The following is an 18,063-nucleotide window of genomic DNA, read 5'->3' as shown; positions in this document are numbered from 1 at the left end:
TGGCTATAAAACGTTCTTTGTTTGCTGGGCTGTCTATATTTTATAGGGGAAAGGGATGAAAGTGGAAAAAGTTTTTTATTTTGTCTCGCGCATGTGGTGTTGGTCTTTTGTGACAAAGAAAGGGAGACGTCCCGGGGTACCTTCAGGGCTCGATAAGGGGAGGGGGCCCTCCCCTCCCCAAACCGCATTAGTAGGCCTAAAAAATTTGGTCAATTTCAGAATATCATGACTTCAACAGCTGTATTTTTTATATCTTTTTATAAAAAAAATTAAGTATTTCATGTCTAAATATTCTAAACAGCGCATGCCTACTTCATTCAGAAAATGCACTGGTACCGGGGGTATATTACATGTATAGACCTACCACACCTTAAACTTCAGCCAAACGTGTTTTATGTTTGAGAGAATGCCGGTTACGTTACAATTAGAACGTACGAAAACTAGCTGTACACTGTAGTTTGTATGGCGAGATACTGTCATAGTACATTCCATTTTATAAGACTTAATTTTATGATCTCAATCAGATCTTACGGGGGATTGGCAACTGTACGCAACGGCCCTGGTAATGCAATGAGGAAGTCATGTGATCTGCGAGCTAATAAAAACTAGGTCACGTCACGACCTCCTAAGTCAATAGTATTAATGCAGCGCAACGGAAATGTGTTAGAAAATAGGACTTTTGTTGTCGTATCAGCTTACTGGGGTTTTTATTGTGGCATATAGAATTCGACCTGTTTACGTTAAGCAGCTGAGCTTGTATATGTAAAGGACACAAAGCTACACACATTTTTGTACATGCAATGATGGTTTAAATTCAAACCAGGTAAAGATCGCGCAACAAGATCCCAAGGAATTATATTTTCATCCAGGCATATTCACGTCAAAATCCACGATCTCCTCGACTAAGACGGAATTCTTAAAACAACACATTTGTATGTGATCCTTGTGACCATGCCGTTTTCAGCAAACCAGAAAGATATCCACAGGAAACTGTTAGTTGAGCTGTCCGAAGATATTGATGACGAGCAATATCTTGATAATCTCAAAAAAATGCTGAGTGGAGATATTGGCCAAGGACGTCTAGCAAAAGCTAAAGACTCGTTGAATTTAATGAATACAATGGAGAACGTCGGTATTTTGGCGGTTGGAAAGTATGACCGTTTGAAAGATATGTTCCAACATGCTGGTCTTAATGGCCTGGTAACGACAATAAAAGACGCCGAGGCGCGTATTAGAGCTGAGAGTAAGTACATGTACAACCCCACGCCGTCTGTGTCATTGATTCAGTTGATGCATTTACTGTACGTAGCAAATCTAGTGTATTTATCGCTATTAGTATATGTATTTTAGGTACATATAGATCTGTGCACTAGTACCTTGTCCTCTCACCTTCATATTTCTGTATTGATTTTACTTATTATTAATGTATGGACACTAAAAATGAGCCTACTGGTTGTGTCAACATGTCTTTTTGTTTTTAGATTTTCCCGTTTACTTTCACTTTAAGCAAGTCCCTTGTAATCTTAATATTCTCCGGTTGGAAAAACCGGATGTATGTAAAGATGAGATATACCGGTAATGCTATGAGGGAACAAACTATATCTGTGTCAATGGCTTATCGACGGGCATGGGTTATCTATAACTAATTTTTGAGGTCAGTGAATAACCTAAGCACTATAAGATGCCTTATGATTTATCAATAGCCTATGCATTGATAGAACGTTTTTAGATTTTAATGCGGTATTGGCGCACTATTTAGGTCATGCGTTTTATTGTGTCAGGTGAGCTGCTAACTTCTCTGTTTAACATATAAGATGATATTTTTATTAGGACCATCTCTAGAGGTTAGACCGATGGAAGCTGGGACATACGAGACTCCAGGTGATTATAAATTTGTATTGTATTGTATTGTATTGCATTGTATTGTATTGTATTGTATTGTATTGTATTGTATTGTAAGCACACAAGAACGTGCTATAATTTCATACCCGCATACATTAAGAGGTTCAAAAATGATGTAGCACTTTTACTTACCAGTGCACAAGTACCGGGGTAAGATTAGATTGGTGACTGTACATAGCATGTTAATCCCAGGTCCCCAGCATTTTCAAAAAGTAAATAGATTTTCAAGTCCTTCCTCCCCTTGCAGCAACTGGAGAAATGATACTCTGATTTTTTAAATTTTAATGGTGTTTTTAATTGAGGCATCTTTTTAAGCACTCCCTGTGTGATGGTCTTTGTATTTATCGATATGTATGGCACCTCTCAGTAAGTGCTGATAAAAAACGCGAAGATCCGGCTGTTGTTTGTGTTGTTAATTACATTATAATGATATTTGTGATTATTTAATATTAATACTATTTAATATTTTAGGCCCTGAACTTAGAAGGAAGAGGTCACGGCTTGGTACGGACGCGAGTTCAAGTATGTTGCAGTCAAGGCTGTGTAGACTAATGTGTTGATAAATTAATGTAATAATAATAATAATTATGATAATATTAATAATAATTATGATAATATTAATAATAATAATTTTATAAAAAGACTTCTTTTGATTTGTCTCTTGTTCAGAAACGAATGAAAAAAACTATAACATATAAATAAAAACTGAAAGTAATCAATAGACAAATGAACGAGCAAGTAAATATATTTATGCATAAATGAAACGATGAGTATTTTTTTAAAACTGAAATCATAGGGCTGTCACAGTAACATGTAGTAAGAGATCAATTCAGCAGTTTTACTACAAATATGTAATTCATTCTTTTATCGATTTTGTCCCGTAGCACTACATGTACTCCGTGTATACAATAATGAAACGATTGTTGATTCAAAAGCAGAGGCTCCTGTCGATGTCGATGATCGCACGTCCCTTGTCAAGAATAGCTCACCCTCAAGGATCCTACCACCACGGAAACCTGTGCTGCTGTTTGGATCTAGAATATAAGTTCTAAACTAAATAACAGCACACCAAGTCTGCCTTAATGCGTGGCTACTAAAAAATATCGATGAGATGATTCTTTGTGTGAAAAAAATACGATCATCCTCCCCAGAGACAGTACCAGGTGTTCTATTGCCTAAGTGTTTACAAGCGTTGTTGCACGTGAGATTCATCAACAATGAACTTATGAAAATTATGAAAAATTTCGTAAAAAATTAACAACTAATCATCCCCCGTCGCCCGGCTCCCAATGGATATCTGTGCCACTGCGTTATAAAAATACATATAACATATAAAAAGCATAGGGGATCTTCTTTCATACATGGTCCTACAAAGGCACAATTGAAAGAGTCTTCGTGTGAAAAAAATGGAATTATTCACCCCATGGACAAATCCACGTCCAGTCGCTTTTACACTGTACATATTTTGAAGGGACAACGGGAATTATTAAAAAAATGATACCAGGGTACATGTAGATGGGCGGTGCATTCGAATGGACGAGCTGGATGATATGGTCCCCGACTTATGCCCTAAGATATACATATCCAAGATAATAAATACGTCCAGTTTGTATAAACGCCAATTGGTCTCTATGCACAGCTGTGCCTTTTCTCAAACTCTATTTCTTTTATTTTTCCCTTTTGGGAATTCTAGTTTTACCGTTGTTTTTTCAGTGACAGTTTTATCGAACTCGATCGACATATAAGCAGATTCTTCTTCACCTCGTTATTGTTACAGGCTCTTCCTTTGACTCCGAAACCTTTTCGCCGACGCCAAGGTATCCTGTGCAGGTGGCTCCTGGATTTATTAGTTGTGTCTACCCTACAGAGACTTCCCGTCACAGTGGCCTTGTCGTCATCATCAATAATTTCACAGAAGAAAGAGAAGGTACCATTATCAAATTAAAAAAATATATATATATTAGATAGGATTTTAGAGCCTGTCTAACGTATGCATTTATGTGTATTTCAAATGCTCTGAGGAATTATAACGGCGAATGAGGCAATGTCGTGAGATTTTGGAATTAATGTGGTCACGTGATATTGTTTGATGTTGATGTTATTGTTTTTCTCTTACTTCTGTGCCAAACAAGATCCAAGATTGTCGTGCATGTTGTCACAAGTGTTACATCGGGCGGTCATGTAATGCATTTTCTAAACTGTACGGGACCAATTTAATACCTTTCTTGCCGAGGCAGTTTTCAAATGTTTTTAAAATGATATATCGAGCATAGTGGGACTTGGTTTGAAGCAGATATTCAGCAAGTTTGAACATAAGACCTACGGGTTGAGTTACATGTACAAAAGTCAACGTTTACATTGTGGTCTTGACAATTGTCTTACTTTTTTTTTAGGTACCGAGTTTGACGTGAGGCATATACAGAGTGTATTTGGTGGTCTACTTCAATACACGGTGCTCACAGGGTCAGGTTACAAAGACTTGTCAAGAGAGCTGCTGGACAGCAAATTACAGCACATAAAGGACATGCTGCAGGAGACCCCGGGATACAGCCGATTCTTTCTGATAATACTGAGTCATGGAGATAAGGTACATATTTTTGGCACGTACGTAGGCCAATGTAGTTTGATCTAGTGAGAAGGTTCATAGGTTCTCCCCCAAAACTCCACCCCCTCCCAAAATATAAAATAATATCTAACAAGCGAAAAAAGTCAAAGCAATTTATGTCTCCTTGATCTAAGCTGATTTAAGTAATAGGACATGACAGTTAAAAGAATAGAACAAACTGAAGTATAATTTTCTAAATTTGGCCGCTGACGGCCGCATTTATTGAAGGTCCCGTTAATAAAAAGAAATGAAGCAGATTAATGATAAACATATGTATGACATTGAATAGTGTTGATAAATGATTATGGTCATTTCGAATAGACCGACCAAAATCATTTTCAACATAGTTCATCTCATTTTATCAATTACCATTCCTCATCTATTAGAAATATTATTGAACACATCTTGTAGCTAGGGATCTAAACTCAGCATACAATGTCGAAAATAAAGATGATTCGTTTTTGTTAAGACTTTTTAAATGTCTCAGGCTTGGAGTACGTCATACTGAAAGTACGGGCGATTTTATCAACGATTTTAAAAATCGACTTAAGACATATTCTTAAGTCCAGTATTTGAACATTCTTGCACATTTAATGCTAGTCCATCTTTAGTATTTCATTGTGTACTTGCACTCATGGTTGTGAATGTTGCACTGAATTACGACATAAAATCACTAAAATTGAGGTTATTAGCATATTCTTGTGTAATATATTGTTTTTCTTTAATTATTTGGTAACGTTTTTGTTTAAGGATGGAATTCGCACCTGCAAAGCTGATGGTAAAACCTGGGACAATAAAATCATAACAGTAAACGAAATAACTGAGATATTCCGAGATACACCGCTCATGATAGGTATAGACATCTACAATATCATTAATTACCTAATTTATCTATCAACTCATTGGCAATTTGCATCGTTTATTTGATACTGAATCTCATGTATCTGCGTATTCACCAGTCCGTCACAACAACTCTCTCTCTCTCTCTGATAAATATATTTATAATATAACAGGATTAATATGTTCTGACTATTTTTCTTCAAAATTTTGTAATTTCCATTCCAGTTGTAAGTGTATAATTTGGCGACGTAAGTTCATTTTGCTTCCAGACTTGCCCAAGGTGTTTATCATACAAGCTTGTCGCGGTGAAGATCATCAGAAGGCGACGCTAAGGTCAGATACTTGCCCTGTCGACGACACCGAGTACCTCAACTTGCAGATGGAAAATTTGCGGATCCAAATTTCTACGCCAATCGATGCAGATAACTTAGTGGCGTATGCGACAACTCCAGGTGAGTCGGTGGGTACGGACAACCGAGGTGTGTGTAAGCCTGCGTTTAAAATACGCTGTGCAAAGTCAAGGCATATCAAAATAGGGCACTAAGTTTTCATATGGTGAACATTTAAAACGTTAATAACATAAGACAAATGGGGTGGGAATTTGCTGTGTAATGATGCAAATAGATATATATTTTTTCGTGTCTTCAAGTAAAATCATATTCCCAACCCGAATAATAAATGAATGTGTATATTTTAGGTCATATTGCATGGCGACAGACGAATGAAGGTTCTTGGTTTATACACAACCTCTGTAAGGTGATAACCGACCACAGAAATGAACACTTTGTGGACATTTTGACGGAAACGTCACGACTTGTAGCACTTTTAACAGCGCCTCTAGAGTCAAACGGAATCAAGACTGTTGCTAAACAAATGCCTATATTTGTCTCCACACTGAGAAAGAAAATGTATTTGATTGACACTTAAAAGTCGCAAGTAATAATCACATAGAAAGTAAAACCGCCCATATATTGTCAGTTGTGTATGCAAATACGTGTTTCTTTTTTGTAGAATACATACAATACGTATTAGTGCGAGTATATCTACACATCAAGGTAGAAGGGCTTGATGTTTGTGCAAGTTATACTTTAATTACTCTCTACTGGGACCACAGAAAGGTATTACACTAGATATTCTACTGTGTATTTTACACAGAAATGACCTCATCTCATAACTGGCCTCTTGAAGAGAGTAGCTTTAATTCAATACTGTGTTCATTGTAATGAGGCGGAGATAGTTGCAGGGATAGTTGTTTCAGCGCCGGTCATACTGTTTTACAGTAGTTGACAAAATATCTCTATCAAAATGATAATTGTTTTTATTTTTGATTGGGCATTAATTTTGTCGTTAATGTCGCCACACATTCAGTGAAATAAACCGCTACTACTATATAATTATATAAAAGACAGATGGAAGAGGACGCACGTATTGAAGTGCTGAAATGTAATTTTGCATAATATTAATTTGTATGTATATATATATACAAAGTATGATTTGTGCACGACGACAAAGCAATACATAATCACTGAGCATATAGCATTTATTAGAATTATATCTGATCCATGGGACATAACTGCTTGGATATTGTAGTTACATGTATAAAAATAATATATTGAAATGTAGTTCATCGTAGTTAACTTATTAACACAACACAGTATTAGCAGGCTGAAATTATTTTTTCAAATTAATGATGTAATAAATCCCTATCTGAAATTAACCTGTAGTTCTATTTGTCAAAGAGAAAATAAACCTCTTTCCTTTCTTCATTAAAAACGTTTGTACTCGTATTACCTGTGGCGACTTTTAGTTGAAAGAGTCTGTGCCTAGATAGAAACAAAACAAGCTGCACAAGTCATACTCCAGATTTTCCACCAGCTATACTTTTCTGGTTTTCATAATTCTCTTATGCTTTGAATGATATCTTGGGATTCCATTGCTCGTTCTGAAAAAAAAACCTGGGTTGTTTATACCTGTATTCGATGTAAATTATAACTGGCGACTAGGCATTTAAACTGAATATATATACTAAAGCTTATACAAACACGGTTGCAAATAAAAGCTGGAGTTTCTCTGAATGTAATAATTGGGCAAGGGGGGGGGGGGGGGGTAACGACGGTGGACCGTACAGTACAAAACTGAACCAAAACTTAGACTACAAGTGTTTTCCTCACGTCTGCATTTTGATTCAAACCACATAACGAGTCGACAGCATTTTAAAAAGAATTCTAATATCCCTTGCATTTTGGAAAAGTCACAGTGTCAACCCAACATTTTGCCAATTTAAGTAAACTTTAAACCTCAAAGTTGGGACCAACTTTCGGAATGCCTTTTATTTGTGAAATTAGTCTCAGCACCTCAGGAAGTTGAATCGAAGCAGGTTGGAATTGATTCTATTTGAGAAACGAACTAGTTCATGGAAGTTACATGTTTAAGATTATTTACCAGAACCCGTGCATGTGTCTTCTCGTGGAACCTTTACCTTTGACTATTCACAAGTGGCACAACAATTCTCCTGCAGGAACTCTAGGCTGCTGCAGTAGGCGGCATAAGACGGACACCAGGAATAGGCATCAGTGGTACAAGACGATGTGCCTGTAAAAGCAAATTAATAAAACAGTGTTAAATGCATAGCGTTGTTACCTCAGTATGCGTAGATGTGATCCTAGTTCTAAATCATTTGCTGTAAACCCGGCCATTAAGGAGTACATGCATTTAACCAGCATTTTATCAACTTAAAGGCCAATGTCTAAATTTATATTAGAAAGCATTTCAGGTTTTACTCTCTTGTATCATATTGGGAAAACAATATACGTGAATGAGCACAACATTGAAACTCCCACATGTACAATAGTATACAAATTTGGATTTTTGTTTTGGGAAAAGGGGATTTAAGCAACTGCCTTCCTTTTTTAATTTCTCATAATGAACATATCTCATATATTCTAAATTATATCCAAAATATGATTGATACCTCCACCGCACGAGCCAGCGTTACAGGACCCAGTACTTCTCAAACTGTTATACAGACAATGTCCGTTATGACAACACCACGATCCACCGTTAGATGGCGCTGGGTTATTGCACGTCTTGGTTCGAGTCCTCTGTCCAGAACCGCAGGTGACGCTGCATGCAGACCAAGTTCCCCAGTCGCTCCAGTTACCGTCCACGGTAGATACTGAAATCAGAGAAAAAAGATCGGATGCAAAGTGTACGCGGCTGTATGTGAAGGGATAGAAAACTTCTGTTGTTGTGAATGTTTAGTTACAGACATCATCATACCCTTTAATCATCTGTGTCTATCTTCGCCGTCATCACTGTCGCGTTGGTTGTCCGACACATACACTTTCACACTACAAATATTAAAAGGAACAACAGACACAACCTCTTATTGTCTTATTCCGTAGTTAGAAAACGGTTATTCAGTTACTTTCCTTCCTCAGAGACATACCATATTTCCACATGTTACAGATAAATTTTGCTAGGATACTTGAAACCATATAGATTAAAAAAAAGGTGTCTAGCTGCAGTTAAGAAGAAAAGTACGCAAAATAAATATGTAATTGTCTACAAGATTCAGCAATTTACTTTATCTAGAGTTCAGTTCATTTTTTGTTTACTCCTTTCCGTTTTGGGAGTAATAACTGATGGACATATTTCTATCAACAGATCCTTGGCTGACATGGCCAATGCTATTTCCAGTCAAGTTTAACTCGGTGATTAACATATTTGGAGACAACTGCCCTACCCTGACATTCATTGGTGTTACACTCCTGGGTCTCGGAGGACACGCCGAGGCATGAAGAGCCGCCTTCACAGGCTCTGTCTCTGGACAGGGTACCGCCGCCACATGTCTTGGTGCAAGTTGACCATCCGCCCCAGGGACCCCAAGAGGGCGCTACAAACGATAGTTAAAGTCTCTGAGCTGAATGAAACCAATGTTCAAAGCCGCGGACAAACAAGAAATCAACTTCAATTTCAACATCAGACGACCAGATTAACGGAAGACAGCCCTGTATGCGGCCAAATTAGTCGGTAAAAGGCCATTATAAGAAATGGTTTGGAATACGTATTGCCACTAGTAATCTTTCTTAAGACTCAGTTTTCACACACACACACACACATATATATATATATATATATATATATATATATCCTCCTACTGTGCAATGGTGATAAAACATAAACATATTACACTCACAAGCTGTGCCAGATCCTGCACAGGAATCCGTGTTACATTGTGAGGTTTGGGTCGCCTCTCCTGCGCACGTGCCAGTCTGTGGGCAACTGCGAGATCTCGTGCGAGTTCCTCCGCCACAACTAGCGCTACAGCCACCCCAAGTTTGCCATTCGCCCCACACACCTATCGTGAGAAATTCGCTTTTTTGTTTATCGTTATATGACGTTTGCTATACAATTGTTGCCGTACATCGGTTAAGAAAAAGATGTACTTGCTTCTTACATTTTTCAGATTAACCCGACTCTTAGCCGTAGACTGCATGTAACTATAACTGGGGCAGGAGGCACTCTTAATTCTGGCCATGACTGTCCGGTGTAACGTGACAGAGAGTCCCCAATGATAGAGTCCGCTTCCCATTCATTTGTACAAGTAAGCCTCGCCCTAGATTTTGACGCACTCAGGACAGACTTACCCTAACCATTATAACTAAATAAAGGGCAGACTTTCTGTTACAATCGTTACACCCTTTTGTCTGGAGTGAAATAATGGATATTAATTCTTTCAGCCTAAACGCAGAAACAAAAAAGTTAACGGTTAAAACCTTAAAACAATTATCGGACATTTTATTCTCGTTATCTGAAAAGGGTACATGCAAAAAAATATTTTCTCTTATTTTACTTTCATAAAGTAATGTTCAATAGATAATTAACAACATAAGAATACACCTTACCCGACAGCTTAGACTGTGAATGGTAATAGCATTGGATACAGCAGAAACCAGATGCTGAAACCTGACTGTTTGCACACAAACGATCTCCATCTCTTCTGATGGCAGAGTTACAAGATTCCCAACCCTGTCCTACATTTATACTGGGGGCATCTGAATCTGGGCATTGGTCCCCTGGCCATCCTGAAAAAAAAAAACGGAAATTTATTAAACACTTCGACTATTTTAGGATAAAGTGTTGTGTATCGCTTTTTTTAGTAATAGCATATTACGCTAGGGCCACGCAAGCACGTTCGCACTTACATGTGAACACGCACTTTTGGCCTCAAACGAAAGACTAAAGATACACACTGAGAATAGTGCAGTGTAAACAAACCTTCGAAATCTAAAAATGTTTGCAATGTGCCGCAAGGATTGTTCGTTCATTATGTAGAAATCCATAAAGCGGATTTTGATCTTGTCAACTCAATATTAATTGATATGTGGCAATCAAAACACTTCCAGTGAAGTTGTGTTTGGGGCATAGAGATTATTTTGCAGAAATATCTAAAGAACATATCCTTATGAACATACCTGTGTCATAGTAGATTACGATGACTCCAAAAAAGTTTTAAATGAACTTGAAATGGCATGCAGTGTGCTTGTCTTATATTATGGTTACTGTTGTGATAATTGGTTATAAAAATTGCGTTAATTTGAAATAAAACAAAATTGCCTATAAATGATAATGTTGAATGTTAAAGAAAACGTAGTATTTATGCAATAAGTTTTTTTCATGGAATGTCATCCTTTGTTCAGAAAGTTTGTCGAAAAATGAAAAAAAAAGAAGTCTAAACGAAAAAATTGCATAGAATCAAAGGTTATTTTACACTATAAACATGCACGGTAGATATGAATTCGTTCAATAAAAGCATCAGTACCATAGGGGCACCAGGACGTCTCTTGATCGCTGCTACCATGGCTGCTTGGGAGGGGGTCCGTCTTGCTGACACAAACGCCCTCTATGCACCATTTTCCTGTGTCACAATCAGTGCCGTCTGCTGGAGGTTTGTAGCCATGTGTGTAACCGTTGCCTGATCTACACCAAAGGTACTGACAGAAGTCGTGATCTCCTTCTTCCTGCAAAATAAATAAATAAATAAATAATTTAAAAAAATAATAATAATAATAATAATAATAATAATAATAATAATAATAATAAAATAAATCATTGTGTGTCGTTATCGGCGTGGTGAAATTTCTGACATGTAAATTGTCTCGACATGTTTTGGTTTTGTAAATATATTTTCACATTGGAGTAAAGTGGTAACCGTAGGGCAAAATTTAAGTTGCTTTCCAATAAATGCAAACATATGAACACACAAGCACACAAGCACGCGCGCACACACATTTTTCATATACAGTCAAGGATACAGAATATGTAGCTTAATTTTAGCTTCATATACAATAGAGGACACAGAAGATGTAGCCTTTTGCTGTCAAAAGAAAAAACGTACTCAAATTGAACACTGTATATCTTTTTTTTTTAATTACACACGTTTTTGCGCGCACATTTTCTCAAAAAAGAACACTGAGTCTTTTTACCTTCCGAGGTACAGAATTATCTCCGTAGAGCATCCTGCATTGTTCTGTTGCCGAATACAGCTGTCCTGGTAGATGCTGGGTGTGTGAATTATATTCCGCAGCATTCCCATAAGTACCAGTGTCCACAAGACAGCACGCATCTCTAAAATGACATGACCACAATTACAGTCTCACTCTCGTAACGAGAGGCAGCGAGGGTGGAGCGCTAAACCTTTGAATACTATTGTGTGATTGGAAAGGACCGTGCAATGCATTCACAGTCTGTAAATAATGAAATCTGACTTACATATAGGCTTAAAGGCCAGTTACATTTTTGTAACCTCTCCAACCCCTCTTGTACGCAAATTTATTTGTTCTCGCCGGGTCCTCAATATTTGCAGAATGTCTCATAATAAGCAGCTACGGCAGAAGTAGGATAAACCCCCATACTTACGCTAGCCCCGTTTTGAATTCTGCGATAGAACAAGCGGAGAAATAGTATCCGTTGGTTGGATTCGAGCTACCGGCAGAGGGCGCCATGATGTTTCCGGCTGAGGCAGAACACGCCCTGTTGTCGTACGAGCTACTGTAGGCTCCGTCGTGGTGAGATCCTAGACTAGAAAAAATTAAAGTAGAGAAAGGTATATAAAATACCTATATCGAATAAAGGAGAATAGACAAACAAGAACCGAAATTTATAAGATATGGTTCTTATAGAGTTTACTTTTTTCCTTTAAAATGGTATTTGCAGACCAAACTGTCGTGCTGGTGTACTTGTCGCGGGGTAGGTACTGTCAGCGCACGAGCGTACAGCGGGCCTACAGACACCAAAAATAGTGCAACTTACTTATGCCCCAGCTCGTGAGCCGCTGTAATGAATGAGCTGAATCCGCCATGTGACTCGAGGACAGAGCAAGACGAGGCCAAGGAACAAATGCCAGAAACAGGTGCATAACCGGCCACGTTGGTGTCTGATGTAGACGAAGCAAGTTCTCGCCTGCATATCAAAAAGAATAAAAATAATAAGGTGTACTTATGCAAATAACAATTTACATGTACTTCTATTCACTTTTAGAATGTACTTAAGTAGAACGAATTAGAATATACTTAAATATATATTTTACTACTGTCACGACGCTCACAGAAAGGAAGGTATATACCACATTATAACAAGCTGCCTTGAAGGGGAAAAACCCACGGTTTATATTTTAGTTGAGTCCGTTCATGTTCAGACAGACAGCCCAGTAACACCGGTACTTGGTACACCTACATTGTGAAGGCCATCCCGTGGTCATGTTCTGGGAGACTCCCGAGGTTATCCCTTCTGTAGTTGCACCAGGCATTTAGGGACTGGTCATGTCTCACCAACTGCCGCCCGTCCTTTACGGCCCCAGAGAACAAGTTGCCGCTAAACCAGCTGGACTGACTGGGGCTCTGATGATAGCAAGAATTGCAGCGTAAGATTAATTTTCCTGTTTTTGATTTGGAGTATTTTTCTTTTTGCTTTTAAGTTCTAATTTAATTGATTGAATTGGCTTTGCGTGTGGTTTTTGATTCGCTGATTGAAATATTTACCTTTGCGATAACATATCCGGATAGAACGATGTAAATGTTCAAATCCCGGTCTTCTATGTTTTGGTACCGTAAGTCAATCTGAAAGTGTAATTCTTATGATGTCAACCCTCTTACGCAAGTACTGTATGAATAGTGTGATAATGTTGGCCCACATATTTTTTATATACCGCGGTAAGCTAGGCTAGTAGAATACCAGGCCGTAAAAAAAGGAATCCTAGCACACGTAAATATGAAAGTATTGTATGGCCTATATCATAGTAAAAAATATTTTAAATAATCATGTAGAATATTGCTATAATAACAAACTGATGACCACTTACCCCGTTCACAAGCAGTGCGTAGTATTTTCTTAACTCGGTCTCTGCCGCCTCTGCGTTGTTGTTATTCCGCGAATAGAAATAGTCCCAGACGGAATCATCAGTAGACACCAACAACTCGACGCCAGCGTTGATGTGGTTGCTACTAAATGACGTCTGCTTCCTTTGCAACTCTACGTCCTTTTCCGATTTTTTGTTCTTAACAGTTTCCAACACTTCTAGCAGATTGCGCAGCAAGTCGGACCCTCCATTAGATTTCGCTGTCTTATCTGAAACATGATCTAGCGATCGTCTGCTTGTTTCCCCTGAAATGAAGTTTTCTTATTACATACCAGCATTCTTCAAACTAAAAGCAGTTTATAGTATTCTGAATGGCAATATACTGTATATTTGGTATTCGGAAGGTTTGCCTTCCATTTACGATTCGCCCTTTACTGTAATTTAAACTGTAATGCACGTTTTATTTGATTTCTTCAATTCGATTATTCATATGATATCTGAATATTGTCTGTTTAAGTGCAGTTTTTTTTAACTTTAAATATTCTTCTACTTATTGGATTTCATTCAAATATCCAAAACGGATGCATTCATTCACAGTATCTGTAATGTAATTTTAATGACTTAAACTTAAAAGTTTCCACAATCGATTCTGTTTTGACAAATTTCCATAATGAATATCAATGGCTCATACTTACTCTCATAAGTGTCGTCGAAAGACCGCACCTCTGGACCTGGCTTTTTGGCCTCAATATTTTGCCGGAAGACAAGGTATTCGTCGTCCTTCAGGTGGCGCATCTCGAACATGTCGTTATTGTCAATGACAAACCCTTCCTATTCAACAAAACATGATGTTAAAATTAATTGGGCGATATTTATTTGAGAGGAATGCACTTTACAGACCCTGTTTTAGTAAATTAAGAGATAGTAATTATGCAGAAGTAAACTTTGTATGAATCTTATGTAGGGCGGATTATCTACATGTACATGCATGTTTATTTTAGTGAAACATTTTGTCCTCAACCTCGAGTATATTTTTCACAATGCCTGGTAAGGAAGGTTTTGCAAATTACTTTCTACATGTCTGTATGTATGTACACTCAAATAAAAACAGGTAAAGAGATCTAAGAAATCAAAGAAATAACCATCTAAAAGAATATCGACAAGGGATGCTAGCAAAATAGTCGTTTTTATAACACAATCAAATGACATATCAAAAACCAACTTGTTGCAATATTTGACGCCATCTGGACCTTACCAGGGCAGGATCATCTTTGAATGGAACACACTTGTACTCTATATTTAGACCATCCCAACAGCTTTAGTTTCCACGGTTCTCATCTTACACATCCGTAGTCAAGGCGAAGAGAGAGAGAGAGGTTATGTATCCCTCGCCAAATCATCATACCAATGTTTTGATTGCCTATATATCGTATTCAATATACCAGCCTGGCAGGCAGAGTTCCATGTTGATTTATGAAAGCTCAACACCCTATATTCCTCACTCACCTCTACAAACTATGCTAAGGGCCTCAAATTCAACCACTTTAACTCTGTAATTGACCCTTACTCGGACCAACGTGTTTAGATATGGTAAATGCATGATATAATATCAAACGGACTAAATATTTGGATTTTTTGGTGCGAGTACCGAGCGCTGGCGACAGTGATTTAATTGGCAGACATTTTGTAAATATCAAACATCTTATGAATGGACTTAGCATCTCTTATGGAGATAATTGGTAACTGGAACAACTAGCATGTCAAATGATATGCATTTATGTTCTGCTTTTTCATGACAAAGAAAGTAAATTATGTAATTTATACCAATATCATTGGCATCCGATTGGAAGTATATAGGCCTATATTACAATGAAAAGTATTATATATACCAAAGAAACTTAATACATGTACAACTTACCATTCGCTTATTGGTCTTTCCATCTGTGTTAACTTTGGAAACGGCCACTGCAGCGTTATTCTTCTTGTCATGATACAAAGCAAAGTCCTGGAGAAAAAATGTGCAAATATCAATTTTCGATCCAATCGTGGCACACTGTATATTCTGTCGTTGACGCATGAGAAGTTACTACATGTAGTACAAGTGAGCGCCAGTGTTTACTTTCCATTCATAAGTTTTCTACAGAAATTGCATTGAGTCTAATCTCATTTTCGCTACTTTTATTTACTGTATGGGCTCAACCCCAATAAAACAATCGGTCTTCGTAGATCAATCCACCTACACGGAAACTCTTGCTGAATGCGTTCAGTTTAACAAATTAACACACCAGCTTTTCTGTATTCCACTCAACGCCAGGAGGAGGTGTGTTAATATGTTAAACTGATTGCATTCAGCGCAAGAGTCCCTGCGGATTTGGATCGATCTAAGTGGACCGATAGTTTCATTGGAAACGAGCCCTATATCTATTTTCCCTTGTTCGATTATTCAAAACACTGTGTTCGGTCCACACCAAAATTACTACCTCCTCCTTTTTTGATTTTCTCTCACAAAGTCCGTTTTATTCTTCTCAATTTAACGGTTATCTGAATACCAGTAAATAAACAAACACAACTTAAATTGTACCTCAGTTTACATTCAGATTAAAACAAGTACACATTTATAATTGCATATAGCTAAAGTACTGTATGTCATATTGAAGTACATGTACCGGGTATAATACATACATCATTGTTTTGTGTCGATTTCTTTACTACTGTTCCATCCTCCTGGGCATAATAGACGGGCGCGTTCTTGACGTCCACGTGCTTATTTTTCTCCAACTGAAGGTCAAATTTCTTGCCGTGAGCTTCGAACTGGTACCGAAGGAAAGGCTCAAGCTGGTCGCTGGCAGCGTTCAAATCTCGTTCAGCGGGAATGGCTTCTATATCCGGAGCAAGTTCTCGCACCTTCACAGCCTGGGCTTCTAAAATACACACGTAAACAGTAAATATATGTACTTTTTAAAAAATTTTAAACTATCGTTTGCCAGTTATATATCTTTATGACTTCAAATTCAATAGGTCCTCAAGTGATGTTTCTGTTATGATATTAATTTCTTGATTCACTTAATTTATTTTATCTCTCAAGAAAGAATATTTTGCATGTCTCTTTGTGCAGTGAAAGCAAACCCAGTGCCCAATTTTACCAAATGAGACGACAGCTCGAAGAAGGGACACTTTTTTATATGTTTTTCAACTTTGCATCAATTTTTAAAGCAATCATGTTTGCCAAGCCAAGCGCAAGATCCATCCATTGAAACATAACATAGTTTTCAGCCCCTTTTCCTTATCGAATTGCTCAATTTTAGTACGAGAATGAGTTTCTTAAAGCGAAATATCAAAAATTGCTTTAAATAAACAAGAGGCACGCAAATGGCAGTATTTGGTTTTAAGGAACCATGCAGATTTCAAACTCTCTTTAACCGCTGAAATATGGTTGATTTCAGATACTACTAATACATGTACATCCAACATATCTAGAGTAGTCTGACGACTAAAATTAAAATAAAGACAAAAACTATACGACAAAAATTACAATTACAATCCAACAAACTAAAAAGAACAACAACTGAAGTAAAATAACTTACGGACATCGCCGAGATCTATTTTTGTGATATAAGCAGCGTCCAGCACCGTCCCTGTCACGGTTAGAAGGAACACACATAGGGGTAAACCACTCTTCATTTTCATATCTCATTCACTTCTGGTGCCGCTGGGGCTACTGGCTACACCTTTTATAGGCCCCCATTGAGGCATGGGTCATGACCATTGGTGGGACCTCTTTATTAAGAAGTGAATTTAGGTGGGGGGGGGGGGGGGTGATCAAAATGTTGCGGAATGTTTAAATCAGTGTTCATATGAGTGGTCCGCTTTTTAGTTTGATTATGTGACCAGGGTATGGGCACTGTACTTCAAGTAATGTATAAGACATTTACTTGTCTCCCCAATACTAATTTTGCAGAAAGTATAAAATATAACCTCAGCAGTGGTAATAGACTTTAATGGACAAAAGTCGTGTAGAACTTCACGTTCTAACATATTGTCAATATGAAAAGATATGATTTTTCGAATGTAAATGACCCATGCTGAAGATAATTTTATACTTATCTACCTGTTGTGGAGAGGACCAAAAGGCGTTTAAAAAATTCTCGCCGGAGATTCCCTTCCCTTGCTGTTAATGCGCACAATAATAATAATAATAACAATAATAATAATAATAATAATAATAATTATTATTATTATTATTCAAATGACAATTGTGGCTTAAAAGGCTCCTTTTTGAAGGGTGCTTCGAAAGTGACCTCATCATTTGTCCATGAATTTTTTATCCCCCTTGCAAAGCACATCAAGTTGCGGGTCC

At 37.5% G+C, this 18,063-nt stretch overlaps 3 protein-coding genes across 4 annotated transcripts; 1 reads left to right on the top strand and 2 right to left on the bottom strand.

The window, feature by feature from the left end:
- Nucleotides 1-232: 232 nt before the first annotated feature.
- Nucleotides 233-7,064, top strand: LOC106171044 (caspase-3-like). 2 transcript variants are annotated; one of them, XM_013551135.3, is made up of 8 exons: nucleotides 233-1,243; nucleotides 1,831-1,881; nucleotides 2,374-2,424; nucleotides 3,680-3,829; nucleotides 4,296-4,489; nucleotides 5,258-5,360; nucleotides 5,617-5,799; nucleotides 6,045-7,064. In XM_013551135.3, exons 1-8 carry the CDS (start codon nucleotides 952-954, stop codon nucleotides 6,272-6,274), a joined length of 1,254 nt encoding a protein of 417 aa, XP_013406589.2. In that variant the 5' UTR covers nucleotides 233-951; the 3' UTR covers nucleotides 6,275-7,064. The 2 variants fall into 2 exon arrangements, with proteins under 2 accessions (XP_013406589.2, XP_086865114.1); XM_087008988.1 differs by lacking the exon at nucleotides 233-1,243 and adding an exon at nucleotides 1,255-1,654.
- Nucleotides 7,065-7,137: 73 nt separating this feature from the next.
- On the bottom strand, nucleotides 7,138-12,424 carry LOC147763166 (semaphorin-5A-like). Its single transcript, XM_087008989.1, has 9 exons — nucleotides 12,269-12,424; nucleotides 11,836-11,977; nucleotides 11,172-11,370; nucleotides 10,255-10,434; nucleotides 9,546-9,707; nucleotides 9,093-9,242; nucleotides 8,319-8,522; nucleotides 7,827-7,939; nucleotides 7,138-7,289 (listed from the first exon to the last, which is right to left on the bottom strand). The coding sequence occupies exons 1-8, from the start codon at nucleotides 12,352-12,354 to the stop codon at nucleotides 7,833-7,835; spliced, it is 1,230 nt and encodes a 409-aa protein (XP_086865115.1). The 5' UTR covers nucleotides 12,355-12,424; the 3' UTR covers nucleotides 7,138-7,289; nucleotides 7,827-7,832.
- A 233-nt stretch (nucleotides 12,425-12,657) lies between these two features.
- On the bottom strand, nucleotides 12,658-17,387 carry LOC106171035 (uncharacterized). Its single transcript, XM_087008767.1, has 8 exons — nucleotides 17,291-17,387; nucleotides 16,389-16,627; nucleotides 15,625-15,711; nucleotides 14,402-14,537; nucleotides 13,710-14,011; nucleotides 13,390-13,467; nucleotides 13,085-13,248; nucleotides 12,658-12,811 (listed from the first exon to the last, which is right to left on the bottom strand). The coding sequence occupies exons 1-8, from the start codon at nucleotides 17,385-17,387 to the stop codon at nucleotides 12,658-12,660; spliced, it is 1,257 nt and encodes a 418-aa protein (XP_086864893.1).
- Between the last annotated feature and the right edge of the window lie 676 nt (nucleotides 17,388-18,063).

The sequence above is a fragment of the Lingula anatina genome, chromosome 3 (genome assembly GCF_051362555.1).
Source record: "Lingula anatina isolate TDL-2025a chromosome 3, LinAna3.0, whole genome shotgun sequence".
In the NCBI taxonomy this organism is placed as follows: Eukaryota; Metazoa; Brachiopoda; class Lingulata; order Lingulida; family Lingulidae; genus Lingula; species Lingula anatina.
The sequence above is the reverse complement of the archived record's forward strand: the minus strand, read 5'-3'. Positions and strand labels throughout refer to the sequence as shown.